The sequence below is a fragment of the Pelecanus crispus genome, chromosome 1 (genome assembly GCF_030463565.1).
Source record: "Pelecanus crispus isolate bPelCri1 chromosome 1, bPelCri1.pri, whole genome shotgun sequence".
NCBI classification, from domain to species: Eukaryota; Metazoa; Chordata; class Aves; order Pelecaniformes; family Pelecanidae; genus Pelecanus; species Pelecanus crispus.
This window is the reverse complement of record NC_134643.1, coordinates 83,968,187-83,994,861: the sequence shown is the minus strand read 5'-3', so window position 1 is coordinate 83,994,861 and position 26,675 is coordinate 83,968,187. Positions and strand designations below refer to the sequence as shown.

The window sequence follows — 26,675 nt, the reverse complement described above, 5'->3', positions numbered from 1 at the left end:
CATTACCAAGTCCACCACTAAACCATGTCCCTAAGCACCACACCTACACGTCTTTTAAATACCTCCAGGGATGGGGACTCAAACACTTCCCTGGGCAGCCTGTTCCAGTGCTTGACAACCTTTTCTGTGAAGACATTTTTCCTAATATCCAATCTAAACCTCCCCTGGCGCAACTTGAGCCCATTTCCTCTCATCCTATCACTTGTTACTTGGGAAAAGAGACCAACACCCACCTCACTACAACCTCCTTTCAGGTAGTTGTAGAGAGCAATAAGGTCTCTCCTGAGCCTCCTTTTCTCCAAACTACACAACCCCAGTTCCCTCAACCGCTCTTCATAAGACTTGTGCTCCAGACCCTTCACCAGCTTCACTGCTCCTCTTTGGACACATTCCAGCACCTCAATGTCTTTCTTGTACTGAGGGACCCAAAACTGGACACAGTATTCAAGGTGTGGCCTCACCAGTGCTGAGTACAGGGGCACAATCACCTCCCTGCTCCTGCTGGCCACACTATTCCTGATACAAGCCAGGATGCTGTTGGCCACCTTGGACATCTGGGCACACTGCTGGCTCATCTTCAGTCAGCTGCTGACCAACACCCCCAGGTCCTTTCCAGCCACTCTTCCCCAAGCCTGTAGCGTTGCATGGGGTTGTTGTGACCCAATTGCAGGACCCGTCACTTGGCCTTGTTGAATCTCATACAGCTGGCCTTGGCCCATCAATCCAGCCTGTCCATATCTCTCTGTAGAGCCTGTCTACCCTCAAGCAGATCAACACTCCCACCCAGTTTGGTGTCACCTGCAAACTTACTGAGGGTGCACTCAATCCCCTCACCCAGATCACTGATAAAAATATTAAATAAAAATGGCCCCAATACTGAGCCCTGGGGAACACCACTTGTGACTGGCCACCCACTAGATTTAACTTCATTCACTGCAACTTCTTGGGCCCAGACATTCAGCCAGTTTTTTACATCCATGTGCAGGAAAGACAGCCCTTCACAGTATGGCCTATCTGCTCCTTCCATGCAGCATGAAAGGATTGGCTCTTTCGCTTATTCATGGTGGGCTGCAAGGGTACAAGCCAGCTCTTAATCAAACCACAACTAAAATAATTTCAAAGACATGGGAGATGAATGTGCTTGTTACCTTGACACAGAGCAGAAATGCTGTGCTACACTAATACTTACCTCCCTGCCACTTATCCACTTCAAATCAAGCAAACCAGTTCTGTCAAGTCATTTCCCAAGAAACTGAATCTCTGTTGACCAAAGCAGGAGCGGAGCACGTGTTCAGTGCACTGGGCCATCAGCCCAAATTACGCAACCTGCACATTCACGTCTCAAGCCCATTAAAAGAGGGATTGTTCTCCTTCATGTGACAGGAGATGTCTGGGGCATCAGGATTATTTAATGGGGGCTGATGGATCTGCAATCAGGGAAATCGTCACTTTATGAGAGCATAAAGCGCTCTGTAATGCACAGAAAGGAGGAAGCAGCTCTGCACTATCAAAGATTAATTGTGAAAATTGACTTGTTCAATTACAGAAAGAACGATGGTGCATTATCGCTGCTCTTTCTTTCAGCCTCCAGTCCTGCACATTTTTAAAAGGATTTTTATTACATTACTGTTCCACTATCTGAACATTTACATAAATTAGGTAAAATATTATGAAACCATGCAGCAGTTTAACATAAACTGGTTTTGTTCTCATTCGCAGTAAATACTCTCCAACATGCAGAAGCTGTAGTCACTGACCTTAAAGGTACAGACCCTACCAGGTAGAAGGCCAGTGACCTCTCTCTCTCTTCCAGTTTCTACACACTGAGTTTATAAATGTTTTTCCTGCCCCTTGTTTGGGAACAAGTAGCAGAACAGATCTGGAGGGCTGCCAAGCATACATGCTTTTCCCCAAAATCTTCAATTGTGTTCTTTCCTAATAGTAAAGTTGCTGAGGAAAATGGAAAAACATCCATTTCATAAATATTTATAGGAAAAGTGTGTCCATGTTCCATCAAAATTCCATTGCAATGGATTTTTTCCTACCACGTTGACCTAACATGGAAAGAAAAGAAATAAAAGATGTTGGCTTCTTCTGCTCCAGCTTCTTAGGAGTTTGGCTATTAATCTTGCACTGGACTGATCTATGCAAAACCATCCTATTCCTTCTGTTACCCCACCTCTGTAACCCAAACCTGCAGTCTGAACTGTCTTTCTATCCTCTTGCAACATCTCATCTTCTAGACTGCAAGCTTTTGAACTAGGGTTGCCATTTATTACAGGTGGCATCCTGCAAACAATCCTCAGGGGAATTCAAAACTCAACTGTTGCTGACTCTCATAGGATTTAAATGCCTGCAGAAAAATGCCACAGACAAAGCTCTTTTTTGCCTAGCTCAGTGGTGCCACCCATGGCTTGTTGATCAAGGTTCAGGATCTCATCTTGAACCAGCTGCCACATCATACCAGAATTTACAAGGATAAGAAGGAAAGGAGCTCATACATGGTTAGAAAAATTATGTTCACACACTAGCTGAATGGTGTACATGAAATGAAATGTGAAATCGATCTCAGACCTCTGCACTGACAGGGTGATAATCAAACTGCTAAGAGAGATGCCAGAGATGTTGTTGGATCTCCATCCTTGGAGATATTAAAAACTTGTCCAGACAAGACCCCAGGCAATCTGTTGTACGCTAGCCCTGCTATGAGCAGGGGTTGTACCAGAAGACTGCCAAAGGTCCCTTCTGATATAAGTTTGTCTATACTTCTATGATTCTGTTCTATGATACCACTTGACCAAGTACCTGCCCTCGTGCTTTCTCCATACCCTCAACTTCAGCTAAAGTCAGGAGTCACTGATGAGGTCAGGAGCTGGGAAGCTTGGGCCTCGAAAGGAGGAGGTACCAAAAAAGCAATTCATAAATTACTACAAATGCCTTGGAGATTCCTACCCTGGGATATTCAGAAAGTTTCCATGTGAGTAGCTGAAACTTAAATACAGCTGAAAACAGAAATCCAGTCAAAAGCTCTGCTGAGGCATGTCATATGACTGCTTCTCTCCCCTAAGTGCTGAGCAGTCTCTGTGAACAGTTTTTGCATCCTTGCTAGAGTAGAGGAAAGATATACTCTCTCATCATTTGCCTTAAGAAATATTTGCCAACTTGCAGAAATCATCTCATTCTAGATTTCTCATCTGACATTGCCAAGAAATTCCTTTGAGACAAGGAAAATAAGTGAGTTTTAGGAGCATTTCACTTACGGCAGAAGTCAGGTTCTCTCCACTGGACCAGGATGCTCTTCCTAGCACAGGCTGCTGCGTAATTGGCAATAGCAGAGCACAGACAATCCTTGCCATTGGAGGAGGAGCAAACATCAAAGCGGCAGTTCTTCACATAGGGAGTAGGACTGACTTCATGGTGACAGGGTTCAAATGCAGAAGACATCAGAATTGAGCAGGAGTCCTCAGCGTATTTGGCTAAAAAGAGAAAAATGACATGCTTGCACTGAATCAATCAGTGGCTTTCAAGCAAAGGTAGAAGAGCCACAGTAACCATTTTCTTTTTCTTATGTAAAAAAACCCAAAACACACAGAAGAATAAAATAGGATCAAGTAGGCATAGATAGCATCATAGCGCTATGATAGGTCATGAGCTCCACCAGAAGAATAATGTTTCACCAGTAAAACAAATCGAGGAAAAGCAATGCTTTTGTATTCTGTTACCACTATTTTTGGTGCCGTGCTTCCTTTTACAGGGCCTCTGTTTGCTGCTGCTTTTTATATTCGCAAAATTAAACATTCTAGGCTGCACTATACTCATGAATCTACAGTGCCTGCTCTGATCTACGGCCATAAAATTTTCTGTGTGCTTGCTCCTCCCAGAAATCAAAGCTTGCTGTAACACCTGGGACAAAAAAATTACTCTGAGAATTTCTCCCTATGTCCAACCAGGACAGCCAAGCAGTATGGAGGGAAAGAGGAAGGCTGTCTGTTGGGATGCAGTAGAAGAAGGGACACAAGGGATCAGGAAGAGTGTATAAGGTGTAAGGACAGAGGGGTGAAGATGACAGGTGTTTTGTCCACCCAGAGGATAAACATAGTATTGCTGTCACTTGTAAGAGTAGTTTCAGTGGCTGTGATGGTCTAACTCTGTGTGGTCCAAACTGAACAGCAGCATGATCCCACATTACTGACTTTTGGTTTCAATTTTCACAAAACATTACATTTTCATCAGGAAGCCTGCATCAATCAGTGTCTCTCTGTTTGTTTGGTTTTTTGTTGGCGTTTTGTTTTTTTTTAAACAGGGATAACAGCCACACCCTGATACTGTAAGCAACACTAGCTTCTTCTCTTTGTCTTTATTTTTATTTTTTATTGCTATGTAAAATGGAAGATCACAGTTTTCTGTACATGTTAATTTTGGATGGAGTTCAGTACCTAAACGAGGATTGAGATTGCAGGGGTCACTATCTTGTTTTGACAAGTCTTGGCAGTCTGCATTGAGCTTCCAGGAATTTCCAAAATCTTCCAGAAGAGCTTCCACCATGCCAGAAGGTGTAAGAAAATCGTCCCCTTGGTTACCATTGTAGTTTCCACAGAGTCCACACATCCTTTCAGAATAGACTGGAGACAGCTAAGGAACAAAACATTAGCCTGGTCATCCTTCAGAATAGGTCACCACTGTATAGCAAGATTTTCTAAAGAATGAACCATACACAATTTAACAATCAAGGAAATTCTCAAATACACATTAAAATACTAAAGACACAATTTCATTGCACTACATTTTCAAACTTCTAACAGTAATGCGATCATTAGTAGCAGCAAGACAATTTTTACACGGTACAGTGATAATTTCAGGTGGTAACTGAAGGTGACTAGAAGAAAAATGGCTTACTTCTGTGCCCTGATCAGCACTCCAGTTTAGTCTTCCCCTATTTTTCCCCTTCATTCATATAAATGAACAGGACAACAGTGGGAGTTGCATTGTTTAATACAGTGAGATGATTGTATTTCCCATGGTACTTTGGGAAAAGATAGGGCACCTGAAACCATTTCACATTTTAAAAGAAAATTTGAAGATTAAGACAATTTAATAAGATTGTTTTGTCACAAAACAGAGACGATGTTGGAAGAGTTGTTTCCCTCAACCTTAAAGAACATTAATAAAATAAGGAAGAGACTACTACCCCTAAAGCTACATTACCTCATTAGAGCTTCCTCTTGCCTAGAGAAATTTATGATGCACTAAAAGCAGCATTGCAAACAACCCACATAGCAGGTGTACTTTTCACCCTGCCTTATTCTTACTGCAAATTAAGGGACATCTGAAAGGGGACCCTGAAACTTAGAGGTAAACAGGGGGAACTTCTAAACCACATCTGCAACACAAAGGCACCAGTATCTTTTATTCTAGTAGGAACTGCCAGTTTCTATTAGAAGTAAAGATCTGATACATCACAAGTACTACCAACTGTCCTTGGGAACTAACTCAGTGCTCTAATGCTACAGCTGCTCTCTGTATGCATTTACTAGAGTGCTACTTTAGTCAGGTTGGCAAGAGTAACCAGTGAAACAGAACCAAATAAGCTAGAAAAACACATTTTTTAAGAAAAATGGTTTTCTGTATAATTAAAAACATTCACTAAAATATAACCTGATACAACCCTCGCTTTGAACACAGTGGTCAGAGAGTAACTATGGAGCATCAAAAAGAACAACCATGAATTATTAGAGGATACATATCCTTACTACTCTGATGGCCAAGGAAGCTACTTTTTCACGTACTCTGCAGACAGACAATGACTCATACAAATCAAAGTTCTAACATATTTTTGAGTGGAAGCTCGAATCAGAAATATCAAGTGGTCAAGAAAGGGGAGCCTTCTTGAAGAACATAGAAAGAATTTTTACCAGAAGTCCGGCCAAGGTAATGGAAGTGTATCACTTCCCCCAATTGTCAGAAATACTTGGCAACAGGTCAGTCTACAAATCCAGTATAAATTAACTCTCCAAAAGCAATTAAAAAGATGCTGTAGATACCCAGCAAGGGAAGGAGCTTGGAGCAGAACCGAATAAATGCAGACGATTGGAGAAACTTCCGCTGCTTTTATGGGTGGAGGATCTGGAGCAGAAAATTAGATTTGTTTCAACTGTAATAAAGAATTTGCCAGGCTATACCAGTCTCTGACCAGGCAGAAAAATACTGTGAATACTGAGGAGAGCCAAAACTTCTGAGATGTGCCAAGGGACTGAATTGAATTATTCTCAGCCCAAAAACAACCTCTAGGACCCTTGGAGCACAAGACATACAGGCTAGATCAAAACAACAGCAACAAAACCACAGATACTTTCTAAAGTTATTCTCGACCTTTCTTCTCTGTCGTCTTTTCAACTCTTGCACTCACTTCTGAACTGAACTAGCTTTCATGAATCCTTACACTGTGCCAAATGTGACATTTAAGCCAGATTTTGGGGCAGGTGAGGAGAGTGCAAAAGCAATGCCATGGTTCAGACACAGCAGTGCTCACTGCTTGGTAGAAACAGTATCCCAGGAAAATAGGCTCTCTTGGCAAAACTCTTTTCGGTGAGCAAACCCACCCCACATGGGGGCCAGCTGCAGAGCCCCTGCTACAAGGGGGGCTCAAAGGCAGCAGGGCTGTGGTTAGGCACCCATCCACGCAAACACGGCAGGAGCACGCAGGTCCGCAGCCACCCAGCATCACGCAGAAGCGCATCACCCTGACGGCTCCCATAGCCTGCAGATCATCACCACACCAGGAAGCAACGCTACAGGTGAACTCACACCCCCGAGGGAGTGAATACACCTCAGGGACAACACTCACAGTCCCTGAGAGCCACTGATCAAATGAGAAAAGCCTCTTGTATGAGCAAAGAGGGAGGGAGACAGCTTAGCTGGAGAAGCTGTGATGGTTTATCAGCCATCAGGAGACTATTCCACAGCAAATAATCTTCTCCACTTCCCTCACAGGCTTTTCTGTGCTGCAACTCATACTGCAGCGTACAACACACGCACACAAAAAAGTGGTTTATGTAAAGCTTTCTGTTGTTGCAGCTAGACTGCTTTTCTTACAGCTCATTTCTTTTAAACCTGATTTGGGTATTTCTACACTCCGCTGCAGTCTGCAGCACAGACAAACCTTAATTGTTAATCAAGGGTGACTTTAAACACTCCTCATAGTTGAAGGAGCATGCAACATATCTTGTATGAGTTAATTGATTTTTCCTGGAAATTATGAGTAACTGTGTCCCTGGAGCCATATTCTTCCCTTATTTTAAGTCATCTGAATCCATTGCTATAGACAGGACAGTCAAAGCAAATGAAAGCAAAAATCCAGTTTGGAGGGTATCTGCTGAACAAAAGACAAAACTATTCATGGTTAATAAAGGCTGTCATTGCACAAAAAAGAGAAGGGGAAAAAAAGCTACCAAGCTGCTGTAGGATGAAAATGTTTGTTTCAGGAATACAAAAGGACCTGTATATTACTCCGGGGGTAGCAAAAGAGAATGGAATTTCTAACATGCAACACAAAGCAATTTCTCACTTCAGACAAGAAAATCTTTGTACACATTTGGGTGGGATGAGAGAGGGAGAAAAAAGGCAGAAATAAAAGAGACAGAAAGAAAGAGTACCTTCACTAGGAGTTCACCATGACCGTCCCAGTCAATCTGCAAATCTTCCCCATAGGTAAGGCGAACTGAAGTCCTCACTGTGCGCTGGATACGGAGGGCACCTTAAGACAACCACAAAGTGTCAGTCAGTCAAGGCATGATGTGGTTTTTCATTGCCCGGGACTACTGTGTCGTGCTGAGCAGGCCAACAGAGTGGGTGCCACAGAGCAGGGGGCACGCAGGTCTGCCAAAGCAAGGGGTGCCAGCAATGCCCACTTCACACTTCCCAAGCTTTGTGCCTGCTCAGCAGTTTATAGCTGCATGAACTTCTCCACAGGCTCTGCTTTAAGGCACTCAGGAGCCCTAAAAAAGGATATATGTGCATTCTGCAAAACCTTGGGCATTAACTGTGACATTTTGCAAGATAACTTCAGGGATTTCAAGCTTCTGGATAAAAAATAATTTTAAAAAGCATAGACCAACCAACAGTGGTTTTCAAGATCACATCTCTCAAATCCAAACCAGCTTACTTCTCCTGATTTTAGAGGAGCTAAGCCAAGACGTGTCAGCTGCATGGAGGGATGCTGGAATGACAGAGCTTCTAGAAAAGGCTGCAAGTGATAATTTGGTATTGAAAACATTTTTTGATTGAACTGGGCTAAGGCGTGCCAGAAAACACTACTAAGTAGGACCCCTTCAGTGGCCAGCCAGAGTTAGACCATGCAAACACACCTTGTATCAAAGGGATCTGTATATCTTGTCCGTTCAGTGAAACTCCTCCTCCATGTTTCATTTTAATGAGGCTGTTGTCCATATCCCGGATTCGGACAGACGCTGAGCGAGTGCACACGGCATCAGGATCATCTGCACACTACAGAGAAGGGAAAATTTGCCTCAAACATCAAGCTTTTACTTTATTGGTGACTTAGCCCCAGGCTCCCAAAAGACACTTCGGCATCTAATTCGGGAGGTGTTAAGTGTCCCGATGGTTTTATGGATCTAGTTTCTGCATCCCACAAACAGCAGGCTGGCAGCTTTTCTTCCATTATCTTGTTAATCACGCACCAGGGAGCTATCTGCAGCTCCTTTGTCACAGAGCCTGGAAAGCAATCCGTGGGCATTACACCAGACCCCCACAGCCATCGAGGCTGGGAAATGGATGCGCAGTTCACACTGCCCAAGACTCTCATGCTATTTCTTTTCGCCGGCTGTGGGTTACGCAGATGAGGAACAGGGATTGCAGGCCCCTAGGTCTCCTCCCTGGTTTCGAAAGGGAAGTTTCAGTGGAAACCCATGCTGCAAGTTCCCAAGCACAGATGACCTCACAGCTGCATTATCAGAGCCTTCTAATGCAAGATACAGACGCAGACAGTTCGCACAACTGTCACACCCCGTCTCTCCGAAGCCCGTGTCTTCTCTGTGGTTTGTGTCCTGCAAGGCGCCCCTTCACTCCGTCAGCCTCCTGACTCCATCGTACCTCTCCCTGCCGTCAGTTCCTCTGTCCCCGCCCCCCTTCTTCCCCTCTGCTTGATTCAGTACCCATTTCAGCCTCCAGGTTAGTTCACCTCTTCTCATGCACAACTGGTCGATTAATTTCATGACTGTGTTAACCTCTCTGTGACACCCCCTCCAGGGTCTCCTTCCCTGCCTGCGCTGGCCTGGCTCCCATTCCTGCCTCTCTCCAGCCGCCTCTGCTCACTGACCTCCAGCTGCCTCTCTCACATCCATCAGGGGAGGCAGCAAAGTCAGGAGACGCTGACCAGCGAGTGAGCAACAGCAATCACCAGCCAATATGACTTAATGGCAAGCAACCCAAGGTACTAGGCTGCCAGCGCACCCTACTCTGCCTCTGAGCAAATGTCTTTTCCCGGGCCATTAGCAAGGCACTGGCCTTCAGGGTGCTTTGCAAGGGGCACACCCTCATCTGCATTTGTTTGTTCAGCTGGCAAAGAGGGGGTGAGGGCTCCTTCTCCAAATCTCATTACGAATTTCAGTCTTGAAGGTGGGCTCCTGGGAATGGCAGCAAGGAGAAGCAAAACACTTATTAACTAAGGAGAAAGACTGCATCTGTTATTTAAACTAATTGTTTCATAGGAAAATTCCTTTTGTTGGCCTGTGCATCTGCAATTCATATCATACTCCCACAGCCCTTCCCGCTCTCTCAGGAGCATGCGCAGAGGCACGCTGGCGCCAGCCAAGGCTGCTGTTACCTGCACGGTCTCGATGATCACAGAAAAGGAATTTTCCACGCAGTCCTTGGCAAATAAGTACTGACAAATCCCGCTGAAGGTGAAATATTTGTTGTCAAAGCTTTTGAAATGGGACTGGCCGCTGACAGAGCATTCTCCTGAAAAATGCAGAGAGCCATTAATGACCCCAGTGCCAGTTGGAAGCAAAATCCTGCTCATCCCTGCCCAGGCCACTGAGGCGGAAGAGCAACCCAGTGGAGCAGGTTGCACAAGGCCCAAGTTCCCTACAGACCAGAAAGCACTGGCGAGATGCTTATCTCACTGTTTATTCCTGTAAGTCACTACCAGTAGTAACAGAAGCACCGACAAAAGCTGGGGAATATGGTATAAATCGCACTCAGGAGCTGAAATTCATGCCTACAGAAAAGCCTATATAATCTTTCAGATGGAGGGTCATGAGGACATCAGCGAACAGCTCAGCTCTCTGCACTGAAGTGGATTTGATTCTTCTGTAGTATATACCTCAGTGGCCCTGGAAATTCAGTGCAGTCACTCAAGCTCTCCGCAGGCTAGGTTGTACCTAAGTTATGGGTGCTGGTGGCACTAACCACTTTTAAACAGCAACCCACACTCTCTTTCATGTAGGACTAAGTTTTTCTCTATATACAATGGGGAAACTGAGGCACAGAGAGTGGAAGTACTAAAGCCCAAGACTGGCAGAGCTAGGAAGAACGCTCAGGATTACCCAGCATTAGTCACACATTCCATATACTGGGACATGTTGCCTCTTTACCGCTATGCAGGAGCTTGCAACATCTTCACATAACACACTTTAAATCCACTTTTACTTAGCCCAGTGGGGCACATTTGCATCCATAGAGCTGGCTGCAGAATGCAGGGGTTTTTATAGAGTCAAAAATCAAAATTTACAACAAGACTCTCACTGTTGGACTCTCACTGCTGCTCTGCTCTTGTTCTGCAGAGGTGCCTCATTCTCAGTCTGTGTTTCACAGTTGTGTCTTGGCAGATTGTGAGCCTCCCCTTTGTCTCGCTACTGGTGTTTTTAGAGCACTGCAGTATGGTTTTATGAAGGCAACAGTGTCTGAAATTCTTCTTCACAATGGCCTCCTTGAACGCAGCCCCCAAAAAGTGTTGATTCCTTTGTTGGGCTCCCTTGAATACCAATAAGTTGTTCTCACATTAAAGTAAAAATACCTTATCAGAACAAAGAGTTGGAAGATAATACTGTTGGGAGTTCTTCCAAGGGCAGAATTTATGCTGGACTTTACTCTGAACCATTATCGTAATTAACTACCATAAAATCAAGAATAATTCTATAGTTACAATAGCTACATCTTAAGTCTTTATAGAATAATGTGAAAGTATGGCTTGCCCACCTTTCCACTACAAAAAGAGGCTATTTAAACATATCAACATCTTAAAATGTTTTGGTAAGTTGTGGCTTTTAATTTCCAGGAAGGCAGTATTCAAATGCCACAACTGGGATTTAGTACCCTGTTATGCTAGGGCCTCTGCAAACACATAGGGAGGCTCCAACTCCACAGAGCTTGCAAAGAAATTCTTTCATATAAGACGACTATCACACTTGGAGATGGTCCCACGGCAAACAAGGTGGGCAGAGACCTCCTTGTCCAGAACGAAATTCAGGTGCTGGGCCTACACTGGCAATCCACTGACAAACAATGGACAAAGGTTAAATGTTACAAGCTGGCAGGTGAACCCCATCAGTTATTCTCTCTTCACTGCCTTTGAGTCCCACATAAGATCTGTCTAATGGACATCAAGTGGAAATTTCTCTCTTCAACATATTATTCAGTGTTAACTGTCTTAAAACCAGCCTGCCATAAAGCACAACCTCACAGATCCCGAGGATTCTCACCCTTCCACAGCTCTGATTTGCCCTAAGCAAAGTCCAGCACCCGCTGGATGCTTGTCATCCCCTGGAGAGTAAGATGGCTTGGTTTTTACATGCTCACCCTGGAAATCCTACTTTCTGTTCAATTAAACTTGGGCAAAGGTAAAACAATTGTTATTCTACTCAACTTCAGAGTCAATTAACTGGCTATCAGATGTGGAGAACAGATTTAAAGAAAACTACGCATAACCCACCATATTACGCGCAGTTTGATTTCCAGAGCGTTCTCTGCAACTAGGAACCAAGGGGACAGGTTTGCAGCATGGAGAGCTAGGGACTGCTACCTAAGACAAGTCCCAGCCCTTTGGCATTACTCCTGGAAGGGAAATTTCTTCTCTGCGGCAAAGTCTCTTCTTATGGGTCCTCTATCTACTCCATTTGGTGTAATGCATCCCATGAGATTTCCTGAAACCTGCTGCCTTCATAATTAATTTAATTATGATATCAGCTTGAGAGCTTCTTGCTAGAGCTAGCCAGCTATTGCTAGTTGGCCAACACAGCACTGCCTTCTGAAGTGCTACCTCCAGCTGGGTACCCAGCTTTATCACCAAACATACAGCTAGGCAATTAATTCCCACAATATAAAAGAAACCTTTCCTGACAAATAGGTTGGTAAAAAAATAATGGAACTACCTTGAGCTTATGCAAGTCTAAGTACATAAACTTTCTGAGACACATGATTTTAGAAATATTTGTTGCAAAAATAACCAATGAACAATAAAAATATGCTGCAATATTTTTTCAAATAGAGACAAAACAGGACAGGTAACAATATAAACTTGGCTACTGTTCCTACAAGGACCGCTACTTTGGGAGGCTTTGCTGCCCTCCCATACTGTCTCAGCACAGTTTGTAGATGTTAGCAGGTACAGGTACAACAGATGCACTTACACAACCTTCAGTCTTGCACAAGCCTAGCTGAAAAGTGACTTGGATATATTGGCAGAAGGTACAAAAATGCTGGCTTTCTTTTTGACTTCTGCTCATTTGGCACAGCTTCCCAACTCAGAAAAAGACAGCAATGCTATATTCCCTCTTGCACAAATCTGTATATCAACATCTGTTTGCAAGCCTCAGTACCAGGCTTATCTTCATTTCTATAATCACTATGAAGAAAACATGGCTGGAGTTGACGATAAAAATGTGTCCCATGTAGTATTCATAGTAGCCCAGAAAGCAACGACATTAAGAACTATAACAGAGGTAAAAACTGTAGTTAGAAAAAGACCCATTTCTTGTTTGTAAACACGTTGCTGCCCCTTAGCTAAAAGACATAATAAATCAGCTGGGGCTGTGTCCCTGATTCTGCATTTTAGACAGTGAGATTCCCTGCACTTGGAGAGATCTCTAGTGAACACGTCAAGCTTGGGGCTTCTCACAGTCCTGCTTGGCACAGCTCACTCAAAATGTCATCTCTGTTTTGAACATTTGCATACCCTCCGCCCCCCCCTTTTTTTTTTACTGCTGACACTTTGCCGCAAGTGCTCTTTCAGTCTAACGCAGGAGGAAATGGACCATTGATGGGTCAGGCAAGCTTAACCTTAATAGAAAGACAGACTTGCTGATAGCCATTTTAAGACTGTTGTAATTCTCCTAATTTGTGAGGATCGCACAGTCTCATCTGAAAACCCAAAACAAACAAAAAACACCAAACCAAAAAACCTGCTCTCCTCCTCCCCTGCCATAACCCCCCAGTCTCCTTCTCATCCCTTCCACTCTCAGTTCCCAAAAGCAAGGACAGCAAACAAGGTAAAGAGCTGTGCTGTTTCCCTGCACACTTCTATGCACAACGCAAGCAGCGTCAAATGTTGTTTCAGGTCAAGCAGGGCTTTCCATGGCTGAACATAATGCAGGAACTGAGACAGGGGATGGGCCACAGAACTAGCAGGAGGAAATAAGGAAGGTGGCACTTTGCTGGCCAATGCACAGCATGAAAAGTCACATTCCCCATGTAGGCAAAAAACTGGGGCAGCAGCCACCAGTACCGGTGAGTTTGGGAGGCAGAGTAGTAGGAAGGGGAGCACGAACGCCTGCAGAGCTGCCTCTCCAGTCTGCCACCACCCATGGAAGGCAGGACGGTCACCTTCTCCCTGGGGCTGTAGCAACTTCACCTGTAACATGACCATTAGGGCCCAAACCCATGGGGTATTAAAAGTGATCCAATCTACTCCCAGTACTTCAAATTGTCCCATCAACAAAAGTATGCCGATTCAGACAATCAAATCGGGAACGGTACCTGCTCAAAGAAACCCAGCAGTGTTCCTCTACCTGAAAGCCAATCATCTGAACGTACAGCCACTTATATCTTGGTAAACTAAGTAGTCAAAAAGAGGAACCATTCTTCTCACCAAACAGGATTTTTCATTGCTACACATAAACGATATAGCACAATGTTTGGCTTGTCTTGCAAGAAGAACTTAGAAGTATGATCCCATCTGGATTGCACTGGAGCAAGCAAGTAAGCACAAAGACAGATTCACTTTTTGTGTGGAAAAAATAGAAGTAGGATGTAAGCGGGAGGGATGTAGGTAAGGCTTACTTGTCAAAACCTGAAAAGAGTACAGCCAACATACCTGGGCATTCCCCGTTGCTGCAGATCCAGGTGCCACGTCGACAAATGCTAGGAAACATATCATGACAAGTTAGGCAAAAGTACCTGAATTCAAATCTTTTGTTGCAACTGTTTCCCAAATAATTGAAACATGGGCTCCTGTTTCAGGGAAATTAGACCAGTCCCCAACATCCTTTCCATCTCCCATAACCTCATTTCTTAATATATCCATCCCTTCTTACCATCATTTGACAGCAACTGCTAGTAATATGAGCTGGAATGGTTGCAAAACTGAAGAACTTCTGTTTTACCCCACCAAACCTCTGAGCTTTCAACTACATTCCACTAATGCGGAACGAGTTTTAAATGCAGTTCTCAACGTATGTCTATTAATACAACAGAATCATAGGGAAGAAAAGTCTGAAGGGACCTCCAGAAAAATCATATACTATAATCCCCAACTCAAAGAAAGGAACTTCAAAGCTAGATCAGCTTGCTGAGGACCTTGTCCATTTGTGTTTAGACATCTCCAGGATGAGGTCCTATGGCCTCTCTGGGCAGCTGTCCCACTGCTGCACCATTTCAGAGGAAGAATTTTTTCTTGTATCTAAACAGAATTTCCCCTGCTGCAACTTGTGTCCATTGCTTCATGCTCTTTTTCTATTTGCCTCTGAGAAGAGTCTGGCCCTGTCTTCTTTAGAAGCCTCCTTCAGGCAGTGAAAGTTCCCCCATCTCCAGTGTTCTCCACAAGAGTCTCTCCAGTCCATAATCCTCTCTCTTGCAGTGGTGGCCCAGCACTGGCCACACTACTCCAGTTACAGCCTCAGGAGTTCATCACAGGAGAGCAATAATCCTTTTCCTTCACTGGCCAGCTAGACTTCTGCTAAAGCAGACCTTCATCACTCTGATGGCACACTGCCAACTCAAGCTCCTCTTGCTTAGTTTCCCTTTCTGTGCAAGTTGCAAGGAGGTAGACTGTCTCTGCTTTAATGTCTTTCGGTGGTGGATTTAGTGCCATGCCCCATAGGCACTACTAGTAACCAGTAACATGCACTGACAGTGATTGAGATGGCTGTCATTCTTGGAACTGTTGCCAGACAATCCTAGAATCTCCAAAATCAATTAAGTTTCAAGAGGTGCTAGATTCTTTTTATTCCTTTAATTATCCCAGCCCTTGAAAACCATTTGTGTGGAGTCAGTTTACTGAGGATGATAAATGCAGAGCCAATGGAATGACATTCTCCACAGCAGTATCAAATTTGAATAACAGGAGGAATTTTCTAACAATACAGTCTATCAGGCAGCACTGATTTCCCAAGAGCACTAAGGTTGCACAATGTGGCCAAGCTCAAAGCTACAGAGAGCTCCAGGGAAAAAGACAAAATGCTAATGTCGTGGTTACAGTTCATATTCTGTGACACATGGTGCAGGTAATGAAAAACTACTGATTAACAGTGATGATGCATAGACTGTCTGTCTTCTGCATATGGTGGCCTTCACTGAGTCCTTCTTCTGTACTTTAATTGGAAACATCTGGGCAAAGAGTTGTCTGAACTCCTTCCACAAATACGTTCACACTTACACAAAACCAGATCAGGAATACATTACTCATTCCCCTTCCTTTCTTTAGACAGCTAGCCTTCCCCTTCAGGCTGTCATTCATGAGTGAAAGAAAAATCGTGAGCCATGCAGCTGGGAAGATTCATTAGCTTTGTGAGAAATTCCAAGGACATGCCTGAGCTAACTCCTCTTGGAAAGAAATGGGGTTTAGAGGTTAAATAAATGTAGGAAGTCAAAACAAAGACACCACTGCTCACACTAACCAGACATGGGAACCTGCCGGTCTGTCTTATCCACAGGAAACAGGTAGTTCTCTACTGTTTGAAGGAGTATGACCCTCACATTGTTCTATCAGATCAAATATCCCTTTAAAAGCAGACCTGATTTTGTCTTTGTGAATAGCTCATTTCTTGGAAGGGGCTGGCATTTCCAATAAGAGAGCAGGTCCTTGCCAGTGAAAGGACATTTTAAAAAAGTAGGGAGATTCTAGAAAGATCATCTAAAACAGTCACTAACCAGTGTGCAGTACTTATCTAAAGCATCAGCAACCACACCAGAGCAACACGCAGTTTACCATGAGTTGCAGTCCTGGGGGATGGTGAAGCCAGGAGGATAATGTTTTCCAGAGTGGATGCAGGAGCAGTCGGAGCTTTCAATGCAATGTTCACCATCGAGGAGCTTCCCCTCTGGATAGATCAGGTAGCAGCAGATACACATGCCATACACACACAGGGACACAAACGTAACTATGATTAGATTTTCTAGTTCTTCATATACTTTGGCAAGACTTCATATGCATTATTATCCATAGTCACAGACAGCAATAAAAAAGAATGAGGCTTGCCAAAAAGCCTCATGGGAACTGGTGTCTACTTTCCTTCTAGTGCTGCCTCTCCCTCAGATGTGCTGAACAGAGCATTTCTGATGCTCCCAGAAGAGCTCTTTGCTTAGTGAGTTCCCAAGTCCAAAACACACATATTGGAACATACATAGAATCATAGAATCATAGAATCGTCTAGGTTGGAAAAGACCTTTAAGATCATCCAGTCCAACCATTAACCTACACTACCAAGCCCACCTAAACCAATCAAGGGTAGACTAGACTAAACCATATCCCGAAGTGCCACATCTACCTGTTTTTTGAACACTTCCAGGGATGGTGACTCCACCACCTCTCTGGGCAGCCTGTTCCAATGCTTGACCACCCTTTCCGTAAAGAAATTTTTCCTAATTTCCAGCCTAAACCTCCCCTGGCGCAGCTTGAGCCCATTTCCTCTCGTCCTATCGCTAGCTACTTGGGAGAAGAGACCAACACCCACCTCACTACTACCTCCTTTCAGGTAGCTGTAGAGAGCGATAAGGTCTCCCCTCAGCCTCCTCTTCTCCAGGCTGAACAACCCCAGTTCCCTCAGCCGCTCCTCATAAGACTTGTTCTCCAGACCCTTCACCAGCCTTGTTGCCCGTCTCTGAACACGCTCCAGCACCTCAATGTCTTTCTTGTATTGAGGGGCCCAAAACTGGACACAGTATTCGAGGTGCGGCCTCACCAGCGCCGAGTACAGGGGGACAATCACCTCCCTGCTCCTGCTGGCCACAGCATTCCTGATCCAAGCCAGGATGCTGTTGGCCTTTTTGGCCACCTGGGCACACTGCTGGCTCATGTTTAGCCGGCTATCTACCAACACCCCCAGGTCCTTTTCGTCCAGGCAGCTTTCCAACCACTCCTCCCCAAGCTTGTAGCGTTGCATGGGGTTGTTGTGACCGAAGTACAGGACCCGGCACTTGGCCTTGTTGAACCTCATACAGTTGGCCACGGCCCATCGATCCAGCCTGTCCAGGTCCCTCTGCAGGGCCATCCTACCCTCGAGCAGATCGACACTCCCACCCAATTTGGTGTCGTCTGCAAACTTACTGAGGGCACACTCGATCCCCTCATCCAGATCATTGATAAAGATATTGAACAAGACTGGCCCTAAAACAGAGCCCTGGGGAACACCGCTCGTGACCAGCTGCCAAGGCTTTTGCTTTTCTAATTTCCTCCCTGCAGGACCTAACAAGATCCCTGTACACCTCCTGAGTTGCCCGCCCCTTCTTCCAAAGGTGGTAGACTCTCCTTTTTTCCCTGAGTCCCAGCAAAAGCTCCCTATTCAGCCAGGCCGGTCGATTTCCCCGCCAGTTGGTCTTACGACACACGGGGACAGCCCGCTCCTGCGCCCTTAAGACTTCCTTCTTGAAGAGGGCCCAGCCTTCCTGGACCCCTTTGGCCTTCAGGACCGCCTCCCAAGGGACTTTCCCAACCAGGGTCCTGAAGAGGCCAAAGTCTGCCCTCTGGAAGTCCATGGTAATAGTTTTGCTGCCCCTCTACATGAGTCAAACACAGGGAGCACGATCAAGGTTGATCAGAGCTGGTCTAGAAACCTGACTTGGAAAAATACATGCACTGCACTGACTGCAGTAAAGGGTATCCAGACAGGTTTTGTATTTGTCCTAAGAGGACAGAAGAAGAGACAAAGTAGGGAATGAAGAAACAAAGTTGGACACCATAGAAGTCCAGCAGACAGGGTCCCAAAGAAACATAACCATGTGGAACTGTGGTTTCTCTTCTCAACTTCTGCAGAAGCAAAAAGTGAAAGGGCCAGCTTCTGAACTTAGATCCAACTGCTGAGGTTTCCATGTTACACAACTATAATTACCTATTCTATATATAGAGTATTTTATCTTACAAAGATAAATGGAGGCACAGAAGAGTTACAAGACTTGTCCAAGATTGCACTATAAGCTAGCAACAGAAGAAAGGACAAGTTTCTCTTAGATCCCCACGTTAAGAGAGAGTTGGTATTCCTCCATTTTTAAAAGAGCTGCTGTAGCAAAACATTTTGCTTGCTGAAAACCCCTCTCCATCCTCTTTGAGGGTTTCTTTCCAATCGCCTGCACAGATTTCGGCCCTTTCCCCTGGCAGCAGCAATCACCACTGACAGTGAGACACAGGTAAGTCCCCTTTCTCCCATTCTTCCCATAGAGCTGCCTGGAAAGATCTTCACTGTTGACAAAATCATTCCAAGTGAGAGATATTCAAAACAAGATCTGAGCATTTAGGAGTGGTGTGGCTCTCTAGAGAGCACAAGAAAACAGAACGTCCACCTTTTTTCCTGGCAATAGCAATTCCATTTACAGCAATTAAAGTAACTGTGTGGTGCATTTAGGGGGGGGGGGGGGGGGAACAAAACAAAAAAAAAACCAAAACATACTCGCTGAACAGATCCTTTTTACTCTTGGAGCACTGGAGGGAAGCAGGTATAATCCTCATCCTAAATCACAAATTCCTCTATTCATCTGTCAGATCCTCCTGGTTCTCTATGAAACTCAAATCAAAGTTCTTCTCTGTTGACTGTGCACCAAATAACAGTAAAAGTTTCAAACTGCTGACTGTTACTTCTTTTCATGCAGTTCCTTCTACCCATCTAATTGTTCCCCATGCAGTACCCTTTCTGTTGGGCTCCTGTTTCTCTGCTCTTCAGTTCCTGTCCCCTTAGACCTTTCCTGTGCTAAACTGACCAGTGCAGCTACCATAGGAAGAATATAGCAAGACTCCTTGTACAGCCAGTGGATTCATCTCCTTCAGCTTTTCCCAACACCCCCAGGACTGCACAAATAATACCTAGGTCCTTCACAGCAAAATAAGCTCCTGTGTCTAGTTACATCAACCTGTCACCCTCCATGTGCACCTTCCCAGGTCCTGCCACAGAGTGACAGCTTTGAACCTCTATTAAGTAAGAGACTGGCAGCTAAATGGGAAAATACTAAGCTCTGAATGCAATAATGACTCCTCAAACAAGGCTGACATGACAAGGTTTTGGAAACCAAATTATGTTATCAGTAAACCTCCATCATACTTGATATGTTGTACAGGAGGACAATAAATACCTCTGTGCATTCACACAAAGTCCAGATCTGAAGAGTGAAATGCAGATATAGTCCTATTAAAAACAAACAAACAAAACGCCAAAACCCCAACAAAAAACAGCTAGAAATGGGAGCATATGGAGCTTTGCAGCCAGGAATAAAACTCTCCTCCTGCAGCTGTCTTAAGAACAATAGACAGAGGAGGAAGACTGTGGTGGTTGGACTGGCCCCTTTAAGCCAATCAAATCTCCTATACAAATGATTCAATAATAAGTGAAATCATTCATCTAAAATCATTAAGGTCTTTGGAATTATAGTGTGAGCTCTACATGTACTGTTTTTCTGTAAGAAACTCCTTCACTATATTGTCTGTTCTTTCTTCCTCTAACTGGATGCTTCTAACCAAAAGCAATTCAGAAGGAATCTAGATACGTCAGTGGTAAGCAGTCCCTCATCAAGAAAGAAAAGCAATCCTAGAGTATTAGATGGTGCTTATTTTCACAGCAACAATTACTTTTTAGTTGGGTCTGAAAAATGGCCCTTTCATGGAGTGAGCATACATGTATTACAGAAACTGGTTTATCCTAGGGCATGGTCCCAGAAAAGTGTTTCTGATTTCAGGAAAATTTAAGGGAAGACACAGCTTTCCTTCTTCTGATAGAATAGGTAGCATCACTGCCAAATGTTCCTCTGTAAATAACCCAGTAAATAAATTACCAGGGCAGCTGCAGCCATCAACACATTGTCCATGACACACTTCATTGATATTCAGGCTCTGGCAGGTTTTGGCACAAGGGGATACACATTCCTTATACTCCATGCCAACTGGACATCCTGGCCCTGAAACAATTAAAAGAAATTAGAAATGCAAATTCCTCAATAACTCTTAAATAAATAAATCCCTTAATTATCAAAGGCTGAACCACAGAGACACCAAAAAGGTCATATCCTCTCCAATCAATGATTTCTTTTTCAGAAGCAAAACATTTAAGAAACACTTGATTTTCAGTTTGCTGCAATACCATCATCTGTCAGGTTGTGTAGTAAATACGTAGAAGCTAAAGTCAATTTCTTTTCTAATAAATTGAGTCTTAATAACTAAAACCAAGGGCATTAAGAGCAATCAAACATGGAGAGAAGTTTTGCAATAATATCTAAGCAATTTGAATAGACATGCATGTTCTGTACCTTTAAGCTATGCAGTTACTCCACTCATTTGTGAAATTATACTGTTCCATGTTTCCAGAGAGAACTGGGAGACAGTTAGGACTCTGAAATCCCATCCTTCTTCTTCCAGAGAACTGCCAGCACAGGGTAACACCTATGCTGTGGTATCTTCACTGCTGTCATTATCTAGGCTAGGCCATTATGCAAGCACACACTATTGTTCCTTCATTTTGATGCATAGACATACCCCGCAAGACTGCGTGGGCATGGAGTGGGAAGAAAAGATTAGAGCTGCCCTTTCCCAGCAAATCCTCTGTTGAAGGCGGTGGGAGGGTAACGAAGGAGTGGTCTTGCCCTCTGTGGCTCCAGGGCTTGGGCACCAGCTCGCACTAGTACAATGTGCCCAGCACCAGAGCCCTTCCAACGCAGCAGAGTGTTTCATGCCTCCAACGCAACTATCATCATCATCTCCTGAGAAAGCACCATAGCACAGATGAAGGGTAAGGGAAAATTAAGCTCCTGATGTGGCAGCAGGCCACCTCTTTTTTTCCCTGACTCAGAAAAAAACCATGGTTTTTGAAGTCAAGTGTTAGAAACGAGCTCTTAAAACTCCTGGGAACGAAGAGGAGTTCATTTCACTTGTGGCTTTAGTTAGGCTTACAGACAGCCCTAGCAAAAATGAGTTCTCTGGCTTGCACCCTGAGCAAGGAGACAAGTTTTCATCAGATCCCTTTTATGTCCCAATGGAAAGGTAACAAATTGCTGCTAGAAATAAGACTCTCCTCTGGTGTACAATCCCTTGAACAAGTGGTTGGCAGTATCTTCCTGCCCTAACCATAATCTGAAGGCAGAGTTTTCTTCACTGATGGCCAATAGCAGAATATCTTTACCAGAGAAGAAAGTGGTGTCAGTGCAAATCAGTTACCTCATGAAATCAATTTACGTAAACATTCTGAGAAAACTGTCCTTCCTGTGTAATGTAAAAACATGAGAAAAATCATTGAGAACATCATATTAGAGGACTGGATTTTTATTATTATTATTATTCATTTGGGTGGTTATATATTTAACCAAGGTTCTCCAGTGGAGGTATATGTGTATATCAATGGCGGGTGCAAACATGACCTTTCCTCTATAAATGCAATCCATCCCAGTCAATCTATGCACTTCCTTGTTGCAAAATCTTAGCAGAGATGCAATCAGGACCTCTGACCTCAGCAAAATTGGGCTAATAAAGGCAGCATTTTGAGATGCAATCAGGATCTCTAACCTAGACAGAATTTGGCTTAAAAAAGGCAACATCCCAATTTCAATGTAATTGGTTCAAGCAAATAAAGGATGAAACAATTGTATTTATGAAAAAAATTTAAGGAGAGCCTTTCACGAGGACGCTGACTTACAAATACAGGCGGGATAATGTCACATGTCTGAACCATATGTGAAATAGCTCCTAAACATCCTAGTTGATACCTTCGTGTATCAAATAAGCCTTCACTGACTTTGTATGCCATGGTGGGACCTGTAGCAGCTCAGGATCTTCTTCATATACGGTTCAAACAATCCTGCCTTATGGACAACTTCTAGAAAAAGATGGGCGATGGAGAGCTGAAAGGGGAGTGAGCAAAGGCACTCGAGATAAATGGAAATGACAGGCACTTCAGATTTTAACCTGCCATGCCTGAATCAACATCCTAAAAACGCACCAGTTGCTTTTAGCTGCAGCACATAAATCTGCAAGACAGACATGATCTCATTTGGGATAAGCAGCCTAGGAATAATCCTGACAGCTTACTGCATGAGCTCTCTTCAGGCCACCCATCCAAAATCACTCCTTCGTGAGCGCAGCTTCTTGCGTAATCAAGGAACACCGAGCAGTGGCAGTCCATGCCCTGGGTACAGGCACAGATGTCTCTTTCACAGAGATCGAGGTATGGCTCTGGATCGACTCGATGGTGGCACCGGGAGAAGGTCAAAGATGTTCTTAGCAGCTGGCAGGTTTCCATGACGCCCTGCATGACAAGTGAGGAGCAAAGGTAGAAAGCAAGAGAGAAAATGAGCTACTATAGTCTTAGGAAGAAAACCCAACTTTTCCAAACATGCTGTCACCACTGCTGTTAAATAACATCACGGTTATTATTTAACACCACCATGTAGTTAAATAACATCATGGTCAAGAGCTAGAAGTGAGCTACATCCATTTATTCACCACATCCGTATATACACAGAGGTACATTAATATACTGATTATTATAAAATAGAGTGCCATATAAAGGATGGCTGATGCAGAAACATGTCAGTCAATCCATCAGCAAATGGAGGGAGGCAAAGAACTGCTTCCTACCCAGTGAAGAACCAGATGGTGCCTGGAGTACCAGGAAGACACACACAGCAAGGGAAAGGAACTTACAATTGAGGTACTTAGGAAGAAAAATGACCAAACCATCTTTTGGATAATGAGGGAACAGAGTAAGTTTCAGAGTGAAAGATCATGTCTGACTGGAATCCGAGGAACCAAATTTGTTTCCCACTTCTGACCACCATGTTCCTGTCCTGCTGGCTTGTCCAATGCACAACAGATCCATTTAACTCAGATAAATGTCAGAAAAATAACCCAGGGAAGAAAAGGAATTTGTTCTGCTTTTCTCATGAGTTAAATCAGCATGGTGACAGCTAGTATAAGGAGAGGACTGCACAGTGAGATGGGGGGAGGGTATCAAGACCTCTCCTTTCCGACAGCAGCAAGCTAAGATGAAACTTCGCTGTACATGAAACAAAACATAAGGAAAACTTAGTTTATGACTAAGTTTTCCAAGGGAGGCTCCCAAATAGAGCTTCTCTTATGTATGCATTATGTCACAGTTTAATAAGTCTGAGGTCCTCAACACAACTTTCTGAAAGGATGACACTGAGTTTAGATAAGTGGAAAAACAATTTTCTGATACAACCCTAGCACAAACAGTTGAAACATAACTTTCTTCTACTTATTTGTCAGTGTTTTGTATAAGCAGATGTAACCATGCTGTATATTTCAGGTGTTATACATGGGGGGGGGGGGCATGTTCTTCAGAGCAGTTCACAGTAGCAATGCATTGCTCCTGAATACCTTAACAAGTACCTGAGGTGACAGCACATACAAGTTGCTGTGCTAAAAAAAACCAAACCAAACAAACAAAAAAAAACCCCACTAGTTCAGATGTCTTCTCTGAATGGCAGATGGTATACCTGTATAGGAAAACTGCTGAGTAGAAAAGACTTTTTTTGCTGAAGGGTGTTCTGTCCAGGTGATCAGCTAAAGCTAGTAACATGTCTGAACTGAAAGAGAACTTCTTGCTTATGAAAACAAACCAACCAGAAATGACTGGCCCACTGGGAATATATTCAGAGTTTAGCAAAGTGCTCAGTGAACAACTGCATACACAAAGAAGTTTTGAGCTTTCTGAGAAAAGCCTTGGGGAGCTTAAAACAATGCTAACTGAGTGTCATTAGAGAGCTGAACATGATTGTCCTCCAGAAAATGAGCTCCCACCTGGAATAATTCTGATGCCCAGATAGCAGCCACTATGCTGAACCAGCTGGGAAAAAAGACTAGAAGGAAAGGAGCAGGAACTGCATAAATGGTGGTTGGTGCTGCTCTAAGACTACACAGAAGTATGAGAAAGCTGAAAAAGTGCCCTGAGGGTGGAAGTAACAACAACAGAAGCAGCCAAAAAAGCTATTAAAGCTGCGCTTCAAGATGAAACTGATATAACTGAAAGTGAGCTCAGAGCCATTCAGAAGCATAAGCAGTGGATCAAAGCCTTGATCCAGATACTATCAAATGCAACAGAAACCCAGTATATGCAATAAGCCCATTTAGGAGCTGTGTTAATAAGTTTTCTTAATAAGGTAATAGCCTTGTTAAAAAGGTAATACAACTCAATGTTATGTTGCAATAGAACTCAGTCTGTATATTCCACTAAACAGTAAAACTAGTAGAAACAATCTTTTATGACCATGTTTATTACATACCAGTAAATGTTAGATGTGAAAGTGACTTTAAAAATAAAAGAGATTACACACACACCTCCCCCCCCAAAAAAAGAGAATTAATGCCCCCCCTCTTTTTTTTCCTATAGTGTTCTTTGGCCTTGTTGACTAACAACATATCTAATGACTGAGCTCTAGCCGATTACCAAGAAACCAAGTGATATATGTTCAAAAGCAACAAATAGTTCATTTTCTCTATGTAAAGGTTTTCTTGCCATTCAAATTGCTTCAGATTTTCCAGTGGCTTTATACAAGAAATTATAGCTGAAATTTTCCCATCTTTTAGACATATCTCAACTATTGTGATGAATTAACGGACATAAGCTGCAATATGGGTAAATCCAAATAGTTACAAAAAAACCAAACAAAAAAATTTTCACCATGAGGGTGGTCAGAGAGGCTGTGGAACCATCACCCTTGGAGATATTCGAAATGTGAGCGGACAAGGACCTGAGCAACCTGACCTAGGATGGCCCTGTTGCAAGCAGGGGGGTGGACTAGATAGCCTCCCATGGTCCCTTCCAACTTCAACCATTTTGCAAATTATTTTTATTTTCTCTCCTTTCTTTCTTTAAAACCCAGAAGTACCGAGTACTGATCAGGCTGAACTAAGAGAGGTCTTTGTTCTTTAGTTTAAGGGACGATGCACATATGTGGCGAGCGCCAGATATTGGCAGTCTCATCCACTGCTGTAGCGTTCCTGCTCACGGAGCAACAGTCCTGGAAGCAGCACCACAGACAAAGAAACATCTAAAATCAACAGACCGGGGAGTGAAGCCTCAGGCTGAAACAGTGCTTAGAGTACAGGTGGCTGTAAGATTAAAACTAGTAAAACTGACTGCAGTATCTGAAATACAGGTGAAGGTCTTGAAACATCTCCCTTGACTTCTGCATGAGTTCTATTTTACGTGTTTCTTTAAATGGGTTGGCGGTGTCCTGGCACTGACAACCCTTAGCGACCACAGCCTTGCTGACCTTCTTTCTGCTCCAGTCCCACCACACAGAGCTGTAGGTGGAATTTCATACATTCTTCCAATTTCTGTGGCATTGCCTTCTGCTGCTGCATGAACTGCATTTGTCTATTGCTTAACAATTGCCATTAAAGAGATATAACCTAAAAAGTAACAGAAGAAAGCAGACACACCCTCTTGCTCCCTTGAATTTAAAACCTGTGGTATATACACGCACAGAAGTGTTTCTCCAGATCATTCAGGAAGGGTAGATTTTGGCGCCATAATTGGGTATAGTTTTTCAGAATACATCTTCTTTTGGTTCACTCATCAAAGGGAGAATGATTTAGCCTCCCATCTTTCCAAGTAAAAAGCATCCAAAGCCAATATGTTTAGTACACCAAATGCTGGCTGTATGTTTGAGCAAACATAACAACCACCAACAGAAGTCGCTTCACCTGAATGCTGATTCAGCTAACCTGTGTATTTCAGGAGCACAAAAAGGAGATTTTCGATATAGTGGGCCTCATTTTCACCCCTAAAATATATTATAATCTTTGCTGGGCCTGCTTGTGATCTCTACCATTACAAACTACGGTCCAAAAGTTGAAAACCTCTCCCCACTTGCTTTCAGATCTGGGGACAAATGCCATTTCTTCATTGCATATAGAAGTATTCCATGGGATATGAGTGGGACTGTTTCTTACCAATTGCAGCAAAAGCTGAATTTCAGCAAAAGCAGAAATTAGTTGAATTCTAATT

General features: G+C 43.6%; 1 protein-coding gene across 1 annotated transcript in view; it reads right to left on the bottom strand.

Annotated features, from left to right (window-relative positions):
- VWF (von Willebrand factor) overlaps nucleotides 1-26,675 on the bottom strand; it is a 146,727-nt gene that overhangs the window by 104,325 nt on the left and 15,727 nt on the right. The window contains exons 6-14 of the mRNA XM_075719955.1: nucleotides 22,730-22,946; nucleotides 20,488-20,610; nucleotides 16,442-16,553; nucleotides 14,330-14,376; nucleotides 9,842-9,978; nucleotides 8,364-8,502; nucleotides 7,653-7,753; nucleotides 4,437-4,632; nucleotides 3,261-3,476 (exon numbers count right to left, since the gene is read on the bottom strand). Of these exons, the coding sequence (XP_075576070.1) occupies nucleotides 3,261-3,476; nucleotides 4,437-4,632; nucleotides 7,653-7,753; nucleotides 8,364-8,502; nucleotides 9,842-9,978; nucleotides 14,330-14,376; nucleotides 16,442-16,553; nucleotides 20,488-20,610; nucleotides 22,730-22,946 (1,288 nt within the window). The remainder of the gene's footprint in view (nucleotides 1-3,260; nucleotides 3,477-4,436; nucleotides 4,633-7,652; nucleotides 7,754-8,363; nucleotides 8,503-9,841; nucleotides 9,979-14,329; nucleotides 14,377-16,441; nucleotides 16,554-20,487; nucleotides 20,611-22,729; nucleotides 22,947-26,675) is intronic.